Genomic DNA, 25,325 nt, shown 5'->3' on the forward strand with positions numbered 1-25,325 from the left:
GCTGCGCTCAGAAATGTCATTGCATTCAGGGGGTGATTTTTAGCTTTGGGCATTTTCTTGTTTGTTTCTTGAGAAAGGCAGATGTTTTCAGGTGACTGGCTTGAAAGCCAAAGGGCACTTAGCCCAGATCCCCCAGCACCGCGGGGGTTTGGCCTGGGCCCACCCAGGGACTCCACTTGGACAGGTGTTGGCAAAAGCCCCTCAGGCTGAGCATCCCTGTCACAGGGCATTACAGTCCTTTCCAGAAGCCGTGCTCTTGGGGTACATGGTGTACGGGCCTCTTTTGCTGCTGCTCTTTGTGTGGTGACTTAGTCACTGAATGAGGTGTGTTCTAGTGGTGATGTTCAGTTTGTACGGTCACACGTGTCCCGACGCTGTGCTGATTCTTGTGCTGCCATCTGATGATGGGCTGAGTTTGGGTTCCTTGGAGGCTCAGTCCTGTGTGAACCAGTTATCACATTGAAGCCAGAGTCACTTGCCACTTCAGTTATAAGCCAGACTCGACAGTGATCTTCCAAGTAATTTAAGCATCAAAACTTTGAGGGAGTTCCCATCGTGGCGTAGTGGAAACGAATCCGACTAGGAACCATGAGGTTGCGGGTTCGATCCCTGCCCTCGCTCAGTGGGTTAAGGATCCGGTGTGGCTGTGGCTGTGGTATAGGCCAGCAGCTGTAGCTCTGATTAGGCCCCTAGCCTGGGAACTTCCGTATGTCGCAGGTGTGGCCCTAAAAAGCAAAAAAACCCAAAAAACCAAAAACCACCTTGGTTTGAGATTTGCCAGGTAAGTACAAGATGCCCAGTTAAACCTGAATTTCCCATAAACTTTTTTTTTTTTTTTTTTTTTGGTATAATTAGGTCCCAAGCATTGCCTGGAACTTATTTATACTTCTGAAATTCAAATCTAATTGGACATTCTGTATTTTTATTCATTAAAGCCGGCAACCCCATACTTTTTTGGGGGGAGTAAAGGAGAAAAGATAGCTCTATTGCTTTGCCAGGCAAAGGGGGGCACTGCAAGGCTAATTCCTTAAAAACTGTGCCCTCTTTAGGAGAGATTAGGAGGTGGTTTTATAGTTTGGGGAGTGGGAACTAGGGCTGTAGATAATGCAATGCCTCTACTGCGATCCTTATCTTTCAAAGCTGGTATTTAGTGTCCCCAGGACTGGTTGTGGCGGTCCTTCCTGGAATGAAGCACGCTCCATCAAGCAGTTTGTCCATTTGTTGGGGGTTTTAGTTCTGGTGTCTGGACTTACTGAAGTCCAGGTTCATTGTGTCTCAGCACAGAAGGAATTTGGTGAGAGATGAAGTGATAGGCAAGAAATAGATTTATTAAGGTAGGACACTTGTGAGAGAAACAAGTGGGCAGGCAATCCCTGCTACTCTGTGCTTTTAGTGTAATTGATTAAATGCGTTTTTCCTCTAAGGAGTATCAGTTGAGCGCGGGAGCCTGACCTCCACATTTGGGGAGCTTCCTGGAGACCCAGCTAAGACCTGCACACACACTTCGCTGGGGCTGGGGTGTGCGTGTTGTGTTGGAGCAGAGGGCCCTAGACATTTGTTAATGAACAGGCATTCCAGATTATTCTTAGTTTTGGAAACTGAGCTCTAAGACTGGTTCCTAAACTTCAGTCAACTGCCCCAAGCTTCCAGATTGCCAGGACCATGCTTTCTCAGCATGTCTGGGGAAGTGCCTCTAGAATGGTCTCTTGCATTTTTCACTAGTTCCCTGGAGACACAAATGCTGCTGGTCAGGAGACCAGTTTGAGAACCACCACTTTTAAGGCGTTCATCAAACCCCAGTGGACACGAGCCACCTGGAGTCTTTAATTGCAAAAGCAGATTCAGGTCTGGCCCCAAATTCTGCATTTCTAACAGGCTATGGCAATGCTACTGGTCCATGGACCCTCCCGAGTAGCAAGACTCTGGACTACAGCTATCTGGCTGATGTATATTAAGTGGGGAAAGTTGAACTATCTTGCTCAAACTTCTACATCTGAACTAAAAATATGCCCTTCTCCACGGAAAGAATGAAAACACAGTCACTCCCGTCATCTGGAGGTACCCAAGAAAAACATCACCTGCTGAGCTGAGCTGAGGTAAGGAGGTGGCATCAGTGGGGTAATTTAAGTAACATGAACCCAATCACAAACACTGCTTCTTGGGAGTTCCCTGGTGGTCTCATGGTTAGGACTCGGCACGTTCCCTGCTGTGGCCCAGGTTCCATACCTGGTCTGGGAACTGAGATTCCCACCCACATCAGGCTGCTGCATACCTCGGCCAAAAAAAGTAATAGTAAATATTGCTTCTTGTTTCCCAACAAAGATTCCAGAGGTCAAGTGTGTAGATGCCCTGAGGTCCATTTGGGGTCACTTAGCACGCCTCTGCTGATTTCTGAGGAGGATGGAGGTGCAGATGAATCCATGGGCATGGGAGAAATTATGAAACAATGATTCAGCTCCCTTTGGGAGTGGGTTGGAAGACGTCAGGACTTGGCTGAGGTTATAAATGTATTCTCGTTGGAATTGTACAAATAACGAGATGAATGTGCAGCTTTGGTAAGTAACGCTTGTTGAACATTGCGGAAGTACTTTGAATTTCATCACCTTTTCCACAGTGTTCACCGAGTGTTTAAAAGCTTATTTGAGGTAGTTCTGATCCTCACTGCTGAAGCACATGAGAAGTCAAACCTCCCGTGCTTCTGGGTCTTAGAAGAGCTGGTCCAACTCCAACTCCCAGTGGTGGAAGGGACGTGACAGGCATGTGGGGTTGCTGATTCTGGCAGTGTCCCAGTCCCTTAAGAACTGGCGTATGATTAACTAGGACTATGTGAAGGAGTAAGTAATTCTAAACCAGCATTGTAAATTGAAGAGACAGCTCACAAAACCTCATCCTGGACTGCCTGCCCCACTTCCAAGGCCAAGGGGCCTGGGGCAGCTGGCCTTCCAGCAGGATTGGTTACAACATGGCCAGTACGCCACGCCTGCAGGAAGCCTCAGGTCACTACTGGCATGTGGTTTGTAAAATGCAGCACAAGTTTTTTGTTTTGTGGCAGTTTTGTTCCACAGCATGCAGAAGTTCCCCGGCCAGGGATTGACCCCACACCACAGCAGTGACAACACTGGGTCCTTAACTGTCAGGCCACCAGGGAACTCCTGCAGTTCAAGTTCTTACTGCCAGAGCTTGTAGGGACTTGGGACAGTGAAGAGGGTGGATTTACAGAGAAAGGTTGAGAATGACAGGAAACTGAGAGAGACACTATAGCTTAATAAAAGTATGGCTGAGACAATGACGTTAAAATTAAGTATTTACTTTGTTCCACTCAACTGAAGCAAGACATCCCTGGATAGCGTTTCAAGGGCCCGTGGGAACATGATTCTTCTGGGGGCTAAGGAGAGACAGCAGCTACGAGTCTAGAGACAGCAACAAACCATCTTCCAGATGCACCAGAACGCAGATGTCACATTGAAGGAGAGGCATTTTATCGGCAGTCATCCTTGTTACACTGACAGGGTGAAGCAGTGGTTTTAAACAGTAAAAACTGGTTTCTCTGCAAACTAATTTCATTGCTTTAAGGAGATGACCTGTAGAACCAGCACAGCCCTTCCCACCACCCGACGTGCTCATGTGATAAAGACTTAGAATTTGAGAAGGAATCACACCAAGGACAAGACCAGATGGGGTAAACCACTCCGCAAAGCTCGACAGATGCGGGGCCCAGGCAGACTGTGGCTTTCTCCCCAGGGCCACCCCAGACCTCCTCAACCTCCTCCAGGTCTAGCAGCTGCCTGCTCAGAAGGGCCTCTGTCCAGGTAGGAGCTCGGCCTTCCAGTCCTGGGAAACCTACGAATGCTGGGGTCTCTGTTCTGCTCCTAGGCGATGCGGCTGGGAGTGTGGGAGGGTGCGTGGCAGAAGTGAGTGGGACCGGGCAGGACACAGCTAGTCTGAGGAGGGGTGCGTTCTCCGGGTGGCGGCGGAAGCGGCGGCTTCTGTGGTGTTTGTGATGTGACAGCGGTCCATTCCCTGATCAGGCCTTAGCTGTGTCTCCTTGGAAGACAGTGCTGATGGCAGACACGAGGCTTGGCCCGACCCAGTCCTTGAGGCCTGTCTAAAAACGCCTGCATCTTATCTGAACTCAAAGAATAAAAGACATTTCCTATCCCCCCATCACACCCCCAATCCCAAGGGCTATACTGCGGGAAAAACTGCCCCAGGGGCGGCCAAACAGATCAGCACTTCTAGAAATGGGGAGTACATGGGATTCCAGCCACGATCTCTGACTCGATGCCACAGTGATCCTGTCCTCTGAGGATCTTAAAGAAGCCTGGAAAGCAGAAAGCAGACACCTTGAGTAGGCTTGGATTTGAGCTCTGTAAACACATCTGGCTCCCCCGTGAAAGACACAGCAGTGGAAGTAGGAGAACCAGCCCCAAAGCCATTACCAGCGTCACACGGCTGTCTACTGGCTTGTGCTTGCCTGGCAGCCCACCCCTGCCAGGCCTTTGGATGCCACTCGTCCCTGTACCTGATATAGTGGGGAACCGTGACAGGCAGCTGGTGCAAGGCCGTGCTTGGTCCACACCCCCTCTCTCAGGATCAGACTGCCCTTGGGACAACGGGAACCCCCAGGTCCCCAGCACCTGTGGAGCCTGTGTAGCTGGCCCAGAGAGACAAGACACCTCTGCCCCATGTTCTGGCTCACAAGACCCTATGAACAGGAAGGGTGCGCTCACCATTGTCACCCCAGTCTGTGTTCCAGGAGTTGCCGACCAGCCAGTAGGGGGTGCCATTCTCCACTCCCCAGCCCAGGATGCGGATGGCATGGCCTCCCATCAAGTCTCCTGTGACGTGCTGGTACACTCCTGAGAAGAGGAAACCTGGTGAGACCCAGGTCGCCACCTGGCCTCCCAGCATCCCTCCGACTTGGGCGGCCACCCCTGTCAGGGCAGATGTTAGAGTGCTCACAGGTCGTGGGGGAGAAGGATGGGCTTGGTGTTCCAGGGGAAGGCCGGGGTTCTCACAGCACGCGGGAGTTATTTAAATACATTTTTGAAAGCCCAACACACTAAAACATGCCAAGTAAATATTAAGACGGAGTCCAATAAGATGTGCTTGTTGGCTGCTTTCAAATCTAAAGTTATAAATTCTAGTTTAAGAAATAAATCTGGAGTTCCTGTTGTGGCTCAGCAGGTTAAGAACAGTGTCCACAAGGATGCAGGTTCAAGCCCTGCCCTTACTCAGTGAGTTAAAGATCTGGCGTTGCTACAAGCTGTGGTGTAGGTCTCGATGTGGCTCAGATCTGTCAGTGTGGTGTAGGCTTCAGCTGCAGCTTCAACTGGACCCCTGGCCTAGGAACTTCCATGTGCCGCAGGTACAATCCTAAAAAAAGGGGAAAAAGAAAATAGGAAATTTAACGGTAAAATACCAATAACTGTCCATTTTACAAGGTGGGGCTCCCTGCAGTAATAACTTTGTCAAAAGGCTTCTGTGGTTTAAAGAGTTTTAAACTGCTGTTCTGGAGAGTTCCCACTGTGGCTCAATGGTAACAACCCGGGCTAGTACTCACGAGGGTGTGGGTTCGATCCCTGGCCTCACTGAGTGTGTTAAGGATCCAGGGTTGCTATGAGCTGTGGTGTTGGTTGCAGATGCGGCTCGGATCCTGCAATGCTGTGGCTGTGGTGTAGGCTAGCGGCTGCAGCTTTGATTGGACCCCTAGCCTGGGAACCTCCATATGCTGCAGGTGAGGTCCCAAAAAGACCAAAAGAAAAAAAAAATGCTGCTCTGGGGCCCACCCTGGAGAGGTGATGTAGGAGAGGCAGGGTGGAGGCCACCACTGCTGGTGGACGAGGGACAGGGCTAAGGTGGTCTGAGGGTTGGCCCACCAGGCTACGCCCTCATTAGTTAATTATGTCATCAAATTGGAAATGCAGCCTCTCATACAGAGCTGGTGGAAGTTGTGTTAGTAACTGCCGGCTTTAAAATTCTTTCCTTGCCAGGCATCTTGTTCTAAAAAATAAGACTAGAGAGCTTTGGTGTTTTCATCCAGCAGAAACTGGATGTAAACTGAGACATAGGCCCTCAGCACCGACTGCTTCTTCGGGATGGGGGGTTCTAAGCTCTCTCCGAGGGACTGTCCTGCCCCCCCAGGCTCGAATCCCCACAGCAAGGAGCTCCCCGTCTCATCCACTGGGTGCTAGGCATGATGCTAAATCTCTGCCGAGACAGAGACAAAGAAGGTCGCCCAGTCTCCATGGAGGAACTACAGTGACAACATGAGTACGATGCTGGAGCCATGAAAGAGGACAGAAGTGGGAAAGGCTTCCCCGGAAGAGAGGCCTTCCCTCCAGGAGGGGTGAGGAGAAGGGGATGCCAGTGGGAGCGAGGACAGGGCAGGGGGCACACCTGCTCCTGCTCGCCCGCCTCCCCCACCCTGGAAGTCCTGCCAGTCAGGATACAGACCCCACACCTCCCACTCCCACCAGCTGCTGCTGGGGTGGACACACACCAGACTTATACTGCAGGAAGTCCGAGTACACAGTGAAGGCCCCCTCGACCGGGCCATTTTTGTAGATCTCCGCCATGATCTCCTTCTCGTTCCTAGAGATGCTGTAGGAGCTGCATCCTGCAAGGAACAACCAGGAGGGGCGGCATCACTAGATGCGCTCACTCATTCACCCATGTGTGACTCACAGGTGCCACCAGGTGGGGGTGGTCCAGCGGGGCTGCCCACTGCCTGTGTATCCATTTGTGTCTGTCACTGCATTTGTCTCTGTCCATCTCCTGTGTGTCAGTCTCTGTGTCTGCGTCTCTGTTTCTTTGTGTGTGTGTCTGTCCATCTATCTTTCTCCACCTGTCTGCCTCTCCCATCTCTGTGGCTGTCTCTTGTCTCTTTCTGTGTTTCTCTGCCCATCTGTATGCATCTCTGTGCCTCTATGTCTCTGTCTGCCCTTGCCTCTCCCTGTCTCTCTCTGTGGCTGGCTCTGTCTCTGTCCATCTGTCTGTGTCTCTGTTTCTGTCTCTGTGTGGATGGCTCTGCATCTTTTTGTGTCTGTGTCTCTGCATGCCTCTATCTCTGTCTTGGTGTGTCTCTGTGTCCCTCTGTGTCTGTCTCCATCTGTATGCCTCTGTCCATCTCTGTGTGTCTGTCTCTGTATCTGTCTGTGTCACTTTCTATCTCTGTCTGTGTTTGTCTCTGGGTGGCTGGCTCTATCATGATCTTTCTGTGTCTCTGTGCCCATCTGTCTGTGCCTGTCTGTTTTCTGTGGCTGTCTGTCTGGTTGGCTCTGTCTCTTTGTCTCTGTCTCTATCTCTGCCTCTTTCTGCATCTGTGTCCATCTCTGTGTCTGTTTCTGTCTCTCTGTGCCCATCTGTCTGTGTCTCTATGTTCATCTATCTGTGTCTGTGTGTCTCTGAATCTGTGTGTCTCTGCCCATCCGTGTCTGCTTCCATCTGTCTCTGTGTTTAAGATTCTCTGAGGGAGGAATGACTGGGCTAGATCTGGGGGCTGAGAGGTGGGAGAAGGCAGTGAGCACAAGCTCCTGGAAGCAGGGCAGGTGGTCCCAGAAGGATTTAGGCCAAATTACTCCCCTATAAACGCAGGGCCCTCTCTTTTGAAGCTGAGGGTCTGTGACGGAGGCGAGATTCCCAGCTAATTCCAGGGTGGGGCTGGGCAGAGAAGGCAGGGTCTGCTCCCCTGGGCAAGGGAGGGACCATGGTGTCAAGCCCCATCCTGCACTCCTAACTCAGGCTCTGGGGCCCGGGCCATGGCTGGGGGGTGCCCCCCCCTTACCGAAGTGCTTGTCTTCTTTGTAGGACGGGGTGTAGCCAGGCTCGCAGATCTTGCTGCACTTGGGGGTGTCCCCCTCCCCAGTGCACGGGGGCCGGGAGCCGTTCACGTGGTGTTCACAAGGTGGGATGGAGTAGGGCCTGCAACCTGGGGGGCCCGGAGAAAGGGGGGGTGTCGGCAGCAAGCCCCTCAGAGGTCTCTCCAGGCCAGAGAGAAGAATTGGGCCCAGCTAAGGGGCAAGTTCCCCTCAAGTCTGTGGCGCTGACGCCTCCTCCTGGTGCTGCTAATTCTGCCGTAGCCGGGCTGCTGCACCGTGTAGCCCAGCCTTCCCGCCCACAACCCTTCACCTCCACTTTGTAGGGGAAAATGACCAGTGTCACTTCCTGCTTATAAAACCCACCCGGCCACTTACCCACATGCGAGTCATAGAGGCCCCCGGACACCAGGCCCTTCTTTGTCCAGAAGTTCCAGGCTCCAGAGGGAAAGCCACCGTTACAGCTGAGAAAAGAGCCGTCTGTTAAACTCAGCACCAGGGTCATTCTGGCTGCCCCCACATCATTGGCCAATGGACCCACCACTGCCTTCAGCAACTGCCCCACAGTCCTTCCAGATCCGAAATCCCCCAACACACCCTGGTCCGAAAGCCCCCTCTCAGAGGCAATCACCCCAGCTCCCAGGCCTGCCTTACTGAGCTACTCCAGAAGACAGAAGTGCTTTTTTTTTGCTTTAAGGCCACACCCGAGGCACATGGAAGTTCCCAGGCTGGGCAAGGGTTTGAATGGGAGTTGTAGCTGTCGGGTTACACCACAGCCACAGCAACACAGGCTTCAAGCCCCGTACGCCACAGCTCACGGCAACACCGGATCCTTAACCCACTGAGCAAGGCCAGGGATTGAACCCACATCCTTATGAATACTAGGTGGGTTTGTAACCCACTGAGCCACAATGGGAACTCCCCAGAAGTACTTTCATAATCACTTCCACAGGCAGGCAATGTCCTGTCTAGACAGGGACTGCCCAAGGGCAGCACAGCAGAACCCCCGGGGCACTTACAAAAACACCAATGCCAGGGCGCCGATCTAACTGGGGTAGGGCGAGACCTGAGCACTTTTTCTTTTTAAAAAAACTAGAACCACTGTTGCAGAACCAAGGCCAGAGCTGGCAGAACTTGGGGATTTGGTTACTAATGTGGCTGATCTAGGGACCCATCATCCTTTATGACAGAGACGGAGACAGGCCCCAGGCCATCCGACTTCCATAAGCAGGAAAGGGGAACAAGCATGACAAAACCCAGAACCCAAACCTACACAGAGATCGTCTGCTGGGACCTACCGCCTATACTTGGAACTGGTGGCCAGGCAGCCTGGTTTGGGGCACCTCTGGGAAAGCAGTGGCCTCCAGGGCCTGCCTCCAACCCAAGGGGTCCCCCCATGTCTCAGCAGTGACATCATCACCTTGTCTGAGGACCTACCTCTCCACGCCCCCCACCCATGCAGAAGCCCTCCAGTCAGGTCCATGTGTGGGGCTCCTGGGGGCTCACACTCACCCATCCCCACACTCGTCGCCACAACAGGTGAGCATGTCCTCAGCGGACACCTCCACGTTGACACGCCCGTTGCTGCGGATGCAGATCCGGTCAGAGATGGCTTCCACAGCCCCAAACGCCTGCGGGAAGAGCCCCAGGCTGCTGAGTCCTGCCCCTGCACCGCCTCGGGCCCTCCAGCCACCACCCTGGTGACCTCAGCGGGCACCGTGCCAGGTGAGGGTCCTGGCCCCCAAGCTAGGCTCTAAACCAAGAGACCAGTCTCCCACCGACCTCCACCTGGGCATTCAGTTCACGTCTCAAACGTGTGGGTTTTGGCTTTTCACATGAAATATAGCTTGCGCAAAGGACACATACTGTGTGATTCCACTTATAGGAGGTGCTCAACCTAGTTAAAAATCATGAGACAAAAAAAGAAGCCAAGGATGGTGTGTATGGCTGTGAGCATAAGTGATGCCATCCTGGGCTTCTCTGGTCCTTTCACTGACCCCACCCAGAACATCACTGTGCAGTAAATGGCTTCTGTCATCAAAAGCTTTGTCTGTCATAGATTTTGTCTAATAATCCCCAGACCCCTTCTACGGTATTGGTCCCCAGTGATGAAAACCCTCACTGATGTATTCTTAGTACCAAGGAGACTAGTTACCCACTCACGCATCTAAAGAATGTACTTCCTGTTTCCAAGCACCTACACCCCTGACCCCATACCCTGGGTTAACTATAAAGCTGTCACCAGAGGGCAATGCAGCTGCAAATGCTCCTGGACTGCTGTCCCCCACCCCCGCTTCCCACTCCCGCCCTCTAAGTTACTCTATAAAAACTGATTTCCTGATTTAAAAAAAAAAAAAATCACAAGAGAAAGGCAGAAGGGTGGCTGTCAGGGGTGCGGGAAGGGGAACGGGCGTCAGTGTTCTGTGGGGACAGTTTCAGTTTTGCGAGATGAAGAAGAGATCTGTGGACGGAGGGTGGTGATAGCTGCACAGCAGCATGAATGCACCCAATGCCACCGAAGGGTATGTTTAATGATAAAGCTGGTTAAAACTTGTATCATATGTATCTTACCCAAGTAAACAAAATTTAGACAGCCTCGTGATACAGACAGGATGCCTATTCATGAGGCAGAGGAGGGGTCAAAGCTAATGGTATTTCTTGATGGCCTGGAACAGCGTGTCAAAGAGAAATAAAAACTGCTTCCCTACCCACACACGGAACATGCCCTGAGCAGGGTCTACCCTTCCCCTGATCCTTGGAATAGTTCGTGACTGTAGGGATCCTGCATATTTTTATACTAGTAGGAACAGAGTAACTCAGTTTTATACAACTTGACTCGCCACAGCTGGTCTGACCTCAACTTCCCTGGTCACTGCCCCCTGTCCCCTGCCCCTGCCGGCCAGCAGGGCCTCACCCAGCAGGAGCCACAGGAGCCCTGGTCTCTGATCTCTTTGATGGTCGGGCAGTTGGGCCACTGTTCCCGGGCATCGAAGCTTTTGGGCAGGATCATGTCCGCAGCAAAAGCAGCTCTAGATAAAGGAAGATCTCCGTCACAAGTTGTCACCTTGCAGCCCACCCCCATCCCCTCAAAGGCCAGCTGACTGCAGCCTGGAAGAGGACTGGACGTGCAGAAGAAGGCGTGTGCAAGGAGTTCCCTGGGAATTCTGTAAAACAAAACCCGCTTCCACTGCTCCATGGGACACCATTCTGTGCTTCTACTGACACTTACTTTATGGATATTTTTTAAGAGTTTCAGTTCCAGGGTCCAGATAATGTTACGTCTTGCTTCCCCCACTCCACCCCAAACCAAACATCTGCCCGGGTTCAGCAATGTTCTAACATCTTCACAACTGTCAGCGTCCCACAGCTTAACTATCCCATCCTCACTGTTAGATTCTCCCAAGGCTCCCTTCAAGAGGGACCACTACCTGAAAATGCAAACTGCAGAGCTGTCTAGAAAAAACAATAGGCTCATGGTACTTTTCTTAGATTTTCCTTATTCAAGATTGGGTTCATTCAAGTCTTGCAGACACAGATCTGGGGCCTGCCCCCCCAAGGCTGGGACAGCACGTAGGAGACTGGCTCTGGGAGTGAGGCCTATGGAGGCTAGAGAAGCCTTCCTGCCTCCCCCTTCCCTGCTCTGCTCACACAGCACCCTCCCCGGGAGCCGGCACTGACCTCTGGGGCAGCTTGGGTCCACCCAGGAAGGTGCCACAGAGCTTCTTCACGTAGCTCAGGTCCACATTGTAGAAATTGTGTCCGGCCTGGAAAAGAGCAACACTCACAGCAGTCACCCACCAACTGGGGTGAGGGGGAAGGAGGGGGGACGGTTTCCAAAGAAGGGGTGGAGCATGCACACTGCCCACCCAAGATCTCACAAGGTTAGGGGCTCCCCCTCAACTCAGTAGAGCAAGGGGGCTGGGCACTGCTATAGAACAGAGGTGTGTCCCCCCAAAATTCAGGGTGAAATCTAACCCCCAATGTGATGGTGTTGAGGGGGGGGCTTTGGGAGGTGAGTAGGTCATCATGGTGGAGCCCTCATGAATGGGATTAGTGGCCTTTTCTAAGGTGACTCCAGAGAGCCAGCTTGCCCCTCGGGCCAGGGGAGGACACAACAGGAAGCTGGCCACCTGCCACCCAGGAGGGCCCCCACCAGAACCTGAGCGTGCTGCAAGGCTGTCCCTGGACATCGGCCTCCAGGGCTGTGAGTGCTAAGTGTCTGTTTCTAAGCACTGATCTGTGGGATTCTGTCACAGCAGCCTGGGACCCACCCAGAGTGACCGCATGGCTACAGGTAGCTCTTGGGGCCACGGGCGTCTCCTCTGACCTGTACCATTTGCAGATGTCACGAGAGACCCTCCACAGCCCTGGATGTGGCTTATTCCTCATCTCTCGGTTCCTTCAGCGGCAGGCCTCAGGGCTGGCAGAATCTTGGAGCTACTGGTACTGATGGGCTGTGACCCCCACAGCAGGGCTCACAGCATCTCCCCGGTTGTGAGCTCTTCCAGAGCTGGTTTACCCCACAAAGCACCTCCACCCGCTCTCACACACACGGAAGGGGACAGGGCAGTGGGCATGGTCACAACTATCCAGGACACACTGTCCTGTGGGCCAGGGCTGCAGGCCCTTCCCCTGGAGTCACAGGGCGCAGAAAGGTCCCCAGCCTACCGTCCACGTAGTGTTTTGCTTGTTAATAAAATTGACCAGCTCATCCGACAGAGGCTGGAAATGCAGACTCTCCCGGGCACTGGTCAGCAGCACCAGGCAGCTGAGGGTGGCCAAGAGCCGCCACATTTTTGGCAGGTGGATCCTAGATTCACCTAGAAAGTCAAGGATACAAGACATCAGGATCCTTTGGTTCATGGGCTTGATCCACCTCAGGCAGCTGTTCTGGGGCCACGAACAACAGTGGTCAAAAGGTCCTTGTTCCCATCCTGGCCCTGCCACCTGCCCTCTGTGTTCCTGCTTCCTCTTTTGGAGCCTGGGTGTTGGCAGAGCCTTCACCAGCCTCAGCATCCACGAGCTGTCAGGCCTCATCTCACAGTCCCGGCCCGTGTCTGCAGCACACAGGACTGTGCTATGGACAGAACGTATGTAACCCCCCTACCCCCAAACACAGCAAACAAGTTCATGCTGAAATCCTCGCTGCAAGGTGACGGTGTTAGGGGGTGGGGCCTTGAGAGGTGATTAGGTCATGAGGGTGGAGCCCCCACGAACAGGGTTGGTGCCCTATTCTAACAAGGACTGCCCTACAGGAGGCAGTCTGACCAGGGAGGGGCCCTCACTAGACCAGGCTGGGCTCTGATCTCAGACTCAACCTTCAGAACTGGGAGCAATAAATTTCTTTCTGTGCAGTGGCCTGAACAGCTAAGACAGCCGGGGTGCTCCTCCTCCAGGTGGCTGGCGGCAGAAAGCCAAGAAGAGCTTGCTTGTGCTTGCTGTGGGCGGTAAGGCCTCCACAGATGCCAGCTGGACATCGTGTGAGGGCAAGGCTCACAGTCTGATGTGATGCCAGTCACTGGAAAGTTTGTGGTCCAGCTATCTTGTGAGGTCAGGGCCAAAGCCTCCTGCTGTCTATCAGAACTGCCCTAGCAACAAGCAGTCCCAAGTCCACCGCAAACAAACGTGTGAACCTAGATCTCCAGGCAGAGTGCAGTCTGATGCCCTCCCTGCTACCGCCAACCTGCCTCTCGGTGGGTTTGGAGATAAAATTCTGGGACTTTTCCCAAGTTAGTGCCCAACAGCCTTTGCTTGAGATTGTGTCCCAAGTGGAGGACCAATGGGCTCAGAAAAACAAGAGCAGGATAAACCTCATCAGCCACATCTTGGACACAAACCAGCAAAGAGGAGCCACCCTCCAGGCCCGCATGTGGTGTCTGGAGAGCCAGGAGACAGAGCTGGTTCAGCTGGTAGCGCAGGTCTCCCCAGATTTTCTGTGGTTTTTCCAGTTAGTCAAGAGCTCTGCTTCCAGTTTCAGAGACTGGGCTTCTGAGAAAGGAAGAAATTCCACCACCACGGCCTTAGATCTTGGACTGGCCTGAGTCAGGAGACCTGCAGCTTTCAGCTCAGTCTCTGAGTCACATTCTTAGGCAAATGGCTCTGATGAGAGCAGGAAATATGACCCAGGCTCACAGCACTGTGGGGCCTTGTGAGATGGAGAGGGGGAGAGTGCGACTCTGACTTCAGGAGCTGATGCAGCAGGGTCACTGTGTCACCTCCTCACGGGTCATTGTGAGCAGTAAAGATGATGCAAGTGACAGCACTGCACATGCTGCCTCCCACACAATGAATTCTACTTTAGGGAAAATCCAAACCTAACTGTTGCTTAAACCACAATTCACCTGGAAGAATCGATGTGTGAGGACAGCGAGACAGCTCTAGAAAAGAGTACTGAGGGAGGACTGAAACTCTGGGGTGGGAAATGTGAGGCCAGCCCGGGACGTGTTTCAGCAACAAAACAGACCATCTGGAAGCTCACCCATCGTGGGGCAGCGGTGAGGGAGGAAAAGGCACATTTTGTGGATGGCATTGTGCACCACGGGCCATGTGTCTTGGAAAAAAAGACAATCTTTACCCTCAAGATCTTATACACCATGCTACATGCAACAAAGACCTTGAATTAAAACAGAGGTTGAATGAAGAAAAGAAGCACACTTCAAAGAAAAAAAATGTAACACTGGAGTGAGGAATGCCTAAGATTGACATAAAAGAGAATTTTAAAAGGGGAAAAATGTTTGATTACATGAAAATAAAGCCTCTCCTAGAAAACAAAATATAAAGTGACAAAATGCACCCCAAAAACAGTCCTTACATATAGGTAAGGCTTTGTTTCCCTAACATGCAAAAGACTCAAAAAAGCATAATAGAAAAATGGCAAAAGGACATACATAGTGAACTTGCAGAAAAAAAATTATAGGAGGCCAATCCAGATATTTAAAGATGCTCAGAGAATAGGTATTCACCTTCCATCTGACTGGGAAAGGCTGCAGGATTTGACAGTATCCAGCTGGCGTCAGATGTGGGTAAACAGCTGCTGGTGGTAATGGATACCAGTGGTAGGTAGGACCCAGCCCCTGCCAGTTCTTCAATCTGCATGCCCTCTGACTCAGCCATGTAACATCTAGAAACTTATCTCACAAGCCTCAAAATGCTAAGACACCGGTACACGATTGTTCACTAAATGTTCTTCGTGCTCGCAAAAGACCAGAAAGGAAGCACCTAATAACAGACTAACTGTTAAGTTGTGGTAAATGGTTAAGTAATAGAACACAAAAGCAGCCATAAGAAATGACTTGGTTGAAATGAATCATATCCTACTGATAAAGTGAAAAAACACAAAATATAAAGTAAAAAAAAGCAAAGCAGCAGGTGACTCACAGCAAGTGTGAGCCAATCAACACACATCCTTGCTTATTCCTGTCCCTACATGCAAAACGCTAAGACACACACTAGTTGCAAGTAACTGCTTATCTTCACCACATAACTTTCCTTCCCCCTCCCCCATTTTTTGCTTTTTAGGGCTGCACATGCAGCATATGGAGGTTCCCAGGCTAGGGGTTGAATCGGAGCTGTAGTCACTGGCCTATGTCACAGCCATGCCAGATCTAAGCCGCATCTGTAACCTACACCACCGCTAACAGCAACACTCAATTCTTAACCCACTAAGTGAGGTCAGGAATTGAACCCACAACCTCATGGTTACTAGTCGGTTTCATTTCTGCTATGCCACAACAGGAATCCCCCCCCCCCCTTTGTATTAAATGAACATGTTATATTCAAAGTTTTATTCTTTTAGGAAGAATAACAGCTGGTGCCATGAAGGATCCAGAGCCACCAAACTAATGAAAGAACACTTGTTCTGATGAGCCCCCAAATGCACATCCAAATCAGGGGCCTCCTCCCTAGTGACTTTCTGCTCAGGATGCTCAACCTTCCCATTTTCAGTGACTCACGGGGAGCCTGCCCCTCACACGACCCCGTGTCAGAGAGACTCCAAACTGTTAGGAAATGCTTCGCTGCGTCATGTGGCAGAATGATACAGCTCTCTCTCGGAGAACACTTTTTTTTTTTTTTTTGGCTACACTGTGCAGTGGCTTGATGAAGGATCTCAGTTCCCAGATCCAAGTAAACTCCTAACTACTACACCACCAGGGAATTCTCTGGCTCAGTGGGTTAAGAAACCAACGTAGTGTCTGAGGATGCAGGTTCGATCCCTGGCCTCACTCAGTGGCTTAAGGATCCAGTATTGAGCTGTGGCATATGTAACAGACGCAGCTCAGATCTGATGTGGCTGTGGTGTAGGCCGGCAGCTGCAGCTCCAATTTGACACCTAGCCTGGGAACCTCCATATGACACAGGTGTGGCCCCAAAGAGAAAAATAAAGTCTTCTGAGCAGAGAAGCAAAGTGGAAGAAGGCTCCCTCCCCCTTTTTTTTTTTGGCTTTTTAGGGCCGCACCAGAGGCATATGGAGGTTCCCAGGCTAGGGGTCACATCGGAGCTACAGCTGCTGGCCTACGCCACAGCCAAGGCAATGGTGCCAGATCAGAGCCAAGTCTGGGACCTTCACCACAGCTCATGGCAATGCTAGATCCTAGCCCACTGAGCGATGCCAGGGATCGAACCCGTGTCGTCATGAATACTAGTCAGATTGGGTTCCACTGAGCCACAGAGGGGACCCCAGAGGTTCCTCTGTTTCTATCAACACCTTTGGCATCTTAACACTGTCCCAAGATGGGAAGTGCCCTCCCCACCCCATGGGCATCCAGACTGCACTCCAGGCCCACAGCAGCAAGGAGAGCATCCAGGCTGGGGCTCAAGTGGTCAAGAGCTGCCGGAGTTGGTGGGGAGCTGAGTGCAAAGCTTGGAATCAGGAGACCTGGCTGCCACTTGCTCCTAACTGTGTGCCTGCCTTCCCTGAGCCTCAGCCTCACCACCAGTAACCTGGGGCTAATGACAACTCAGGCCCCTGGGGGGAAGGCCAGAGTGAGAGGAGGCTGCTCACCACAGTCAGACAGTGGTAAAGGGCCCCCTTCCTCCTCCTTCTCTCTTCTCCTTTCCCCACTCACAGCCAGGGCTGGACAAGCCCAGTACCCTCAGATCTGCCCTCAACAACACCACGCCACCAGGAAGAGCTCCAATTAAAGCTGAGATTTTAACTCCAATTAACCTCCCAACAGGCCTCTCTTCTGAAGGTCCAGAGGCTGCTGAGATCCCAGAGTCTGTCTGTCTGTCTTCAGGAGACAGCCAGATGGCCCACAGCAGTGGCAACTGTGTTCCAGTGAGCGCCCCCATCTTTCCTTTCGTCCACATCACAGGCATGGTGAACATGGGACCAATGAAGCCCAAATGGCTGCAAGCTGTGCTGTGACCAAGCCCAACCGGGTCCCGCACGTGGCCTTAGCACGAATCAGAATCAGCTTTCACTTCTCCTCTTTGTGGAAAACATTTCCCTTTTCTCAATTCTGCGGTTTTTTTTTGTTTTTTGTTTTTTTTCTCCTTAAAGAAAGGAGAGAATAGACAGAAAGTCCTTATTATGAGGGAAGAGGGCCCTAAACAGGATTAGAACACCTGCGAGTCAGCAGACCCCCGTTAGGGTATGGACGGAAGGAGGGGACAGCTGTGGGCAGATGTGACTTCCAGCCCTCGGTCAGCTGATTTCCCAAGAAGCCCTTAGCGCCACTACACCCTCTGGCCCTTTTCCAAGCTAATCTCTGGCTTTGAAAAATGGGCTCCCTCATATCTTTCCACTCCAAACCCCCAGGGCACCATTTACCTGAAAGGAGATGAGGCTCAAGCTCTGCGGAACACTGTCCTGTACGAAGTAGGGCCAGCGTCCAGGTGACGACTAACCTCTGCTCAGCAGGGCTGCTCCCAGCGTGACCCTGAAGCAGGACTTACTGGGGCCCCTGGGATCTGGAAAGAGGCAGAAGTCTTGACATCCCAGGACACGGAGCCAAGCTCGAGTTTTAAAGTGGGGCGAAGTCTTGACATCCCAGGACATGGAGCCAAGCTCGAGTTTTAAAGCGGCTTTCATGGAGTTCCTGTCATGGCGCAGTGGTTAACAAATCCAACTTGGAACCATGAGGTTGTGGGTTCGATCCCTGGCCTCGCTCAGTGGGTTAAGGTTCTGGTGTTGCCCTGAGCTGTGGTGTAGGTTGCAGACTCCGCTCGGCTCCCGAGTTGCTGTGGCTCTGGCGTAGGCCGGCGGCTACAGCTCCGATTATACCCCTAACCTGGGACCCTCCCTATGCCATGGGAAGCGGCCCTAGAAAAGACAAAAAAAAAAAAAGTGGCTTTCTTGTGTGGTTAAGATCCCCTGGAGACTGGATTCCAGATCTGTACTGGATCTAAGGAGACAGGACATAGACACCTGAACTTTTCAAATAAGCCAGAGGCAATCTTCCAGCTAACACAGAAAAAGATGGATGCGTGTCCAGCCACCATCTTTCATCTGATCCTGCGCTCTTCCTTAACCCACTGCTGCTGCTCACGTACTGCTCACCCTTTTCACAACTGGCTCAAATAAAACTGAGTGTACATTTTGCCAATAGCTACAAATTAGGGTTGTTTCTTATATAATCAGCAGAGTGGCTCTAGGTTGGGGGGAAGGGGGAGAGTTAGAGGATTGTGACGATTCAGTGAGACTTTGTTAGAATTTTTCTTTTGCTTCCACAAAGACTAGTCTTGCTTCTCGCTGTCATTGTGGGCACCTGTTCCTCAGGTCTGGGCCATTTCAGCGCACCCACACAAAACCAGGCAGGCCTTCATTTCCCGTTGACATCACAGTGGCACAAGTGTCTTGACCTCAAATGTGCTCCCACTGACCTGAAGGACATCCAGGACTGCTACTCCTGAGTCTGAACCACAGCCTTGACATGGTCTGTTTATGTCTTTGTTCCTAATGAAAACATGTTTAACTGCTTCCTGGCTTATAACCTTTAAACCAAAGCCAAAACGAAACCAGAAGGGCTGCCAGACGTCATCTTCACTGCTTTAAGGAGACAGAGAGCCTGACAGCAGATGGCTATCAGTCCCTGGGAGCCAGGCTGCCCGCAGCTTGAACACCCCCAAGCAAGTGCCATGTGACCAGAAAAGGCATCCATTGCACCACAGCAGGTCCAGGGGACCTAGGAGCCATGAGGAGGCTCTACCTGCCTCACCCACCTACACCCTTCTGCACGCTCACAGGGACTCACTGCGGCCCATGTGCCAGTCATCTGTCCAAAGTGACTAATCCCTACCTGGCTCAGCAGGGCAGCTTGAGAAATGGTGCCTAGAGTGTCCGCAGTGCCCACAAATACAACATTGCTTGAGATTAGCCAGAACAGCTCATATCCTGCCAAACAGAAGGAAAATTACTACTAGGCCTAAACAAACAACAGGTGCCCAGGAAAGCCCTCAGCAATCAAAAACTTTTGTATTTGGGGGAAGCAAGACCATTTGGGCAAAGTTCTGGAAGTTTTGGAAACTTCTGCTGCCAGCTCTGCTCCCTGATGCTACTGCGGACTTAACTGAGAGGTTAAATGGGTGCCACATCCCCAGGTCTCAGTTTCTAAACCTGACTGGGAGCCTGGAATCTGAAGGACCTTGGGTCTACTTCCTAAAAGCTTTCTGAAATCCTTGGAGATTCAAATGAGATTAGTGTTCCATGCCTCTGCAGTGCCTCTCTGGCCTGTAGGGACAGAGCGGCTCCCTAATTCAACTGCAGGCCAGATTCTATCTCCCTCCTGGCTGAGTTCTAGGGCATGGACACATCGGCAGCTACAAAAGCAAGAAAAAAGCCTTACCTCCCCCAGCTTCGCTCCTGAGGCCCTGGGAAGAAACAGACTGCTGGGAACAGATGCCTTCCCCGAGGCCAGGCTCCAAGCAGATGGCCCTACTCCCATCAGTAACAGGCCATCAAGTACTAGCAGGTGGACCTAACTATAGCTGCCTGTCAACAGGCCGGTGTCTCCTGCCATCCCAGGGCAATTCTTTCTATTCTCAAACCTATCCCAGTGTGGATGAGAAATCATGATTCCCTTCTTTTAGGGACAAGCCTGCACATGATGGTTCGTTCTGCTCCCTTAACCACCAGATAAAGCTCCCCTCAAATACCTGCAGGGTCAAGTGGAAGGAGGAGGGGTTCAATGGCCCCCAGCCATGTGACAAGGCCTCAACCCAGGAGTGGCTGAACCCCTTGGCACCACATTCCCAGGTCTTGTACAAGGCCAAAGGCCATGTGACCTGTTTGTTTCAGTGAGCCCATCCCGCCCAAGTCCAGGTCAGCAGGTCAGGGTGTCAGAGGGAAGCCCAGCCCCACTGGGCCTCCTGGCAGAGTATCTAGATGTGCTCACAGTGCTCTATGCTGTGTCATTTCACTATCTAGGTGGTATTCATCCCTTCTTCTTCCCCATATCCTTGCTGGTAACTCTAGGTTATCTTGATGACCAGACTAAAGGACTTACTGGTGTGGGAGAGACAGATAACACAGGCAAGACAGCAGGCACCATCCGGCCCAACATCCAGCATTCATAAGACAGTAATGCTACAAAAGGACCTCTGGTCTCCTACCAGACTTTTGTTTCCCAGCTGAGAGGAACTGATGCTTGAGAAAACACCTAGAGCCAGCTCTGGATGGCATACCTCCACAATTACCTGGGTGACCCCCATCATGCCACAAAGTTACACGAGCCTCAGTTTTCTCATCTGTAAGGTGGAAGAGAGAGTTCCCATTGTGGCTCAGAGGGTTAAGAACCCAACACAGTCTCCATGAGGATGCAGGTTTGATCCCTGGCCTCACTCAGTGGGTTAAGAATCCTGTGTTGTTGTGGCTGTGGTGTAGGCCGGCAGCTGCAGCTCTGATTCGACCTCTAGTCTGGAGACTTCCATATACCATAGACGTGGCCATAAAAAAGAAAAAAAAAATTGGTAAAAGTGGAAGAGGCAGACTATCAGAACCAAACCCATGTGCATTCTGAAAGTTAAAAAAAAAAAAAAAAATCAGAAAACACCAGATACCTAGGTCAGGATCAAAAGAAACCTTAGTAAGTTCTGTTGTTTCACAAACACATTAAAAATCGCAAATGTTAATCGCTGAGAGACAATGACAAAAAACCCATCAACAATTTCCTAGGGCAAAGAACTTAATTTGAATTCCCAGTCATGCAAATTAAAACAAGGACACCATTTCAAACACATCAGATTGGCAGAAATTAAGTCTGGTAATTTCTAGTGTTGATGAATATGGGGAACAGGAACCCATGAGGCCACTGCAAATACCTATTGGTAAAACCTCATTGGACACAGCACTGTCTGTGGCCTAGACAAGTGGAAGGTGCACACATCATATGACCCAGTATCTTCCTGGACTTCTGCTTCTGCACTAGAGAAACACCTGCAAGAAGCTGGCAGAGACAAGGATATTTACCGTAGTGGTGGTGAGGACAGTGAAAAAGCAAAAACCACTTAACTGTCCCTTAGTAGATAAATACACGGTGCATTTAAGATGAATGACCTGGAGCTGTCAGTATCAACATAAATCAGTCTCACAGACACAAGTGAAAAGGATACACGTGGAATACAGTTGGTCAATTTTAATCACATTATTCATGGGCTGATACAAAGTATTAAAAAAACAGGAAAAAAAAAATCAACCCCAACCATGCAGGAAAATTATAAAGAGATGAGCAGACTGGAGTCCTTCAGCCATCAGTAAGACTTGAAGAGCAAAGAAGCTGAAAGTTGCTGCCTGCAGAACAGAGCTGTAGCCAGGAGGGAAGGCACTCCTGCTGGGAAGCCCCTCCTCCCCACCCCAGTCCTTGAGCACTGTGAAAAAGGGATGGGGATGAGGCCTGAGCTTTAATATGGGATTGGTTAAGTCTAAATATTTAATGACAATTGATCCCTGGATTCCCCTCCGGCCCAAGCTAGGTGGGATGGGAACATTCCAGCCATGGAAGGAGTCAGGAGTCTCTCCACCCTCCCTTGCTTGGGCAGCATGAGCTGAGAGGAGGACAGGAGACCAGGCATAGACTGCTTCCCAGTGGCCTCCACCTGCATGTGCCTCAACTAGATTCATCAACTACTTTCAACCCTGACAGCTCTACACAGGAAGCTAAATGACATCCAAGTGTCCAATCACAATCCTCCTTGACCTACAAGATTTCCATTGCTTTATAGTTTGACCTCCCATGTTTCCAGTACTTTATGTCAAGATAAAAAACAAAAACAAGCAGCAGACACTGAGTCCTTCTCTCCTAAGGACAGGGATATTTAAACACAACCACAACTCATCCCCACATTTAAGAAAACCACCCAAGAGATGTTCCAGGATTCACCTGAAAGTGATCTTCTTTCACTTCTCAACCCAAATGCCCATGGTAACACAAGATCTCTCTTAGCCCTAAACTGTGTGTGACTTCCTACTCCAACTCCCAGGGCTAGTAGCCAGGGAAAGGGCCAGTCTACAAGGAGGACCTCAGTTCAAGCTGGTGAATCAGCAGGAGGCAGGTGTTCCTGGAGCCTAAGGGCTTCTACCCTCACCACCTGACCAGTTCAGAAACAGGGCTGTCCTGACCCAGCATCATGGGAGGTACGTGGAGCCAGGGCTATGTCTGGCCGGCACTGCCCCTGGGCCTGTGAAGCCCCCAGGTAAGGGATCTGCACCTTTCCACTCAGCAGCACCCCAGCTCTGGGACCAATGCCCCCAATAGGTTGGGGCGAATCCTTTCGCCAGATGCCTTCAACTCTTTGAGAAAGTCACACAGAGTGAAGGCAGCCCAGCCCCTGATCTCTACAGAGCTTAAAGGCACTAGGTCACCATCACCAGCGCCAACAGGAAACAATTCTCCATGAAGTTAAGGATGTCAGGGAGAAAAGGAAAGTAGCCTTTACCGAACCAGACATCCTTCTAAGGCTCTTCCTCTTAGGGCTCTGCATCCATAGATTCAACTGAGGTGAACGCCCTTCAGCTGCATTCCCCTCTAGTGGAGACAGCTGAGGATCAGGCTTTCCAAAGGTCTCCCTTTGAACACCCCACCCCCACCCCCGCCCCCGCGTATGAGTTACTGTCCTCCCCACACCAGCCAACCGGCCTCCTCAGTCCCTGGGGACGGGATTGGGGCCCATTACGCAAGCAAATCCAACTCACGTCTACCTGGACAGCCCGCTGACTCCCCAAACTCAGCCACCCTAAGACGCTCCTTCTCCCAGGCTTCCAGGGTCATTAAGTGAGGGAGGAGGCGATGCCCAAGGACTCTGCCCTGCCTTCCCCTCCCCCACAGCACCATGGGCCCAAGCGGATTTCCCTTCCCTAGCAGTCCAGGAACAGAGTCTGCACCCCTCTCCCCTCCACTCCCCCAGGGTCCCGGGCCCTACAGTCTCCTGTCCCCCCCCCCCGCCCCAGTTTCTCCTCCCACCCAAGGATTTAACTCTTCCGGTGGGTCCCACCCTGCCCCACCCAGGGCCAGGTTCCAGCTTCCCAATTTCTGTCTTCTGGGGACCCTGGAACCGTGTGTAGTTGTGCAAACAAGCTGCCCGGGGAAAACCCTTTTGGAAAAAGAAAACATCTAAAGCGGACGCAGGCAAATAATATCCACTCAGCAATTTGCTGAGGAAACTGAGGCCCAGCAGCTCACAAGCGGCTCCCGGGGTGCAGCCGAAAGTCAGTGGGTCGGGGCTGAGCTTTTCCTCGCAGGCTCCTCCCTCGGGCTCCCCCGCAAACTGCCCAGCCCCGCCGTACTGCCCCACCCCACCCCTCACCCCGGCCCGACACCGCGGTCAGGCCGGCCCGGGGTCCGAACACAGCCGGAGCTGGGGTGGGGTCCGGCCGCATGCGTGGGGGTTGTTTTTGCTCTTCTCACCAGAGCCACGACCGGGAGTGCGCGGGGGCCGCCCAGCTCGCCTCTCCGTTTCCGCCGGCCCTGGGACACCGCCGGGGCCCGGCAGAGGTACAAGCCAGCCGGTCTCCCCATCCCTCTGCCCCAGGTCACTTCCGCCGGGGGGGCACCGCATCCGTACGCACTCACCGCGCTCCGCCGCCGCCGCCGCCGAGGGCCTAGGTCTGCAGCCTCCGAGCGCTCGGGCAGGTTCTGACGCCCGAACAGCCAGCCGCCTTAGCTTCCCAGAGCCGCCCCCGCGCTAAGTACCGCACCAGGCCCCGCCCGCGCCCTCCTCCGCCTGACTCGCCACGTGACCAGGGCAGCTGGCGCCGCGCCCCGCCCCCACCGGGTCCCCAGCAGCCTGGGAAGGGCTCAGAACCTTCCTCATCCGCCTGTACCCCTCAGTGCCCCAAGTTCTGCGTTCTGCGAGCGGAAGGGCACGCGAGGTGGGCCTGAGAGGGAGAGGGTCACCCCTCCTGGAGAAATTCCCTGGGGCCGAGGGGGTCTGGGCCCAGCGCAGCAGAGGACACGGATCCCTGCTTGGGACAGCTGTTCCTTATTTCATTCATTCAGAAACCACTGCCACAGATGGGGGTGTCATGACAGCAGGCCTCCCAGAAGAGCCTTAAAAGGCTGTTAGCTTGAATGTGCCTATCAGATGTTCTAGATATGTAAGAATTTTTAAGCGGTAGCTAAAACTAAATATAGAACTACCATATCCAGCAATCCCACTCCTGGGCCTGTATCCAGAAAACCATCCTAAAGATACCATGCACCCCAGTGTTCACTGGAGCACTATTTACAATAGCCAAGACATGGAAGTAACCTGAATGTCTATGAATAGAGGATTGGCTAAAGAAGACATAGTGTGGGAGTTCCCGCTGTGGTGCAGTGGGTTAAGAATCTGACTGCAGTAGCTTGGGTCCTTCTGGAGGTACGGCTTTGATCCCAGCCCAGCACAGTGGGTAAAGGATCCAGGGCTGATGCAGCTGCAGCTCGGATTCAGTCCCTGGCCTGGAACTTACATATACCGCAGATGCAGCTGTGGGCGAAAAAAAGATGTGATACATATATGCAATGGACTATTACTCAGCCATTAAAAAAAAAAAAGAATGAAAAATGCCATTTGCAGCAACATGGATGGGCCTAGAAATGACCATACTAAGTGAAGTCAGAGAAAGAAATATATGAGATCACTAATATGTGGAATCTAATAAAAAATGATACAAAAGAACTTACAAAACAATTTGCTTTGAAAATCTTGAGTCTCTGATTACCAAAGGAGAGGTGGGGGGGGATAAAATAGGAAATTGGGATTGACATATATGCATTACTGTGTATAAAATAGAAAGGTGACAAGGACATACTTTATAGCAGAGGGATATCTACACAATACTGTATAGAGATATATGGGAAAAGAATCTGTGAATTTTTTCTTTTTAGGGCTGCCCTTGCAGCATATGGACATTCCCAGGCTAGCGGTCTAATGGGAGCCGCAGCTGCCCTGCCCACCTATGCCACAGGTTCAAGCTGTGTCCCTGATCCATGCCACAGCTCAAGGCAGAGGCCGGATCCTTAACCCATTGAGTGGGGCCAGGGCTTGGACTCGCATCGTCAAGGATACTGGTCAGGTTCCGTACCACTGAGC

The 25,325-nt window shown here is 51.9% G+C and overlaps 1 protein-coding gene across 8 annotated transcripts; it reads right to left on the bottom strand.

Annotated features, from left to right (window-relative positions):
* On the bottom strand, window positions 3,287-24,229 carry CTSB (cathepsin B). 8 transcript variants are annotated; one of them, XM_021071763.1, is made up of 12 exons: window positions 23,825-23,950; window positions 19,058-19,152; window positions 17,590-17,729; window positions 12,486-12,637; window positions 11,496-11,581; window positions 10,732-10,846; window positions 9,330-9,448; window positions 8,196-8,281; window positions 7,787-7,930; window positions 6,503-6,619; window positions 4,731-4,859; window positions 3,287-4,321 (listed from the first exon to the last, which is right to left on the bottom strand). In XM_021071763.1, exons 4-12 carry the CDS (start codon window positions 12,609-12,611, stop codon window positions 4,236-4,238), a joined length of 1,008 nt encoding a protein of 335 aa, XP_020927422.1. In that variant the 5' UTR covers window positions 12,612-12,637; window positions 17,590-17,729; window positions 19,058-19,152; window positions 23,825-23,950; the 3' UTR covers window positions 3,287-4,235.

This window comes from Sus scrofa, chromosome 14 (genome assembly GCF_000003025.6).
Source record: "Sus scrofa isolate TJ Tabasco breed Duroc chromosome 14, Sscrofa11.1, whole genome shotgun sequence".
In the NCBI taxonomy this organism is placed as follows: domain Eukaryota; kingdom Metazoa; phylum Chordata; class Mammalia; order Artiodactyla; family Suidae; genus Sus; species Sus scrofa.

Coding starts and splice junctions, on each gene's coding strand:
- CTSB (XM_005657265.3), bottom strand. CDS start 23,810: ATGCGGTGCCCCCCCGGCGGAAGTGACCTGGGGCAGAGGGATGGGGAG. Junction 10,847..11,495: donor GGACCCAAGCTGCCCCAGAG/GTCAGTGCCGGC, acceptor TCCTTTATCTAG/AGCTGCTTTTGCTGCGGACA. Junction 6,620..7,786: donor CAAAGAAGACAAGCACTTCG/GTAAGGGGGGGG, acceptor TGTTCCTTGCAG/GATGCAGCTCCTACAGCATC.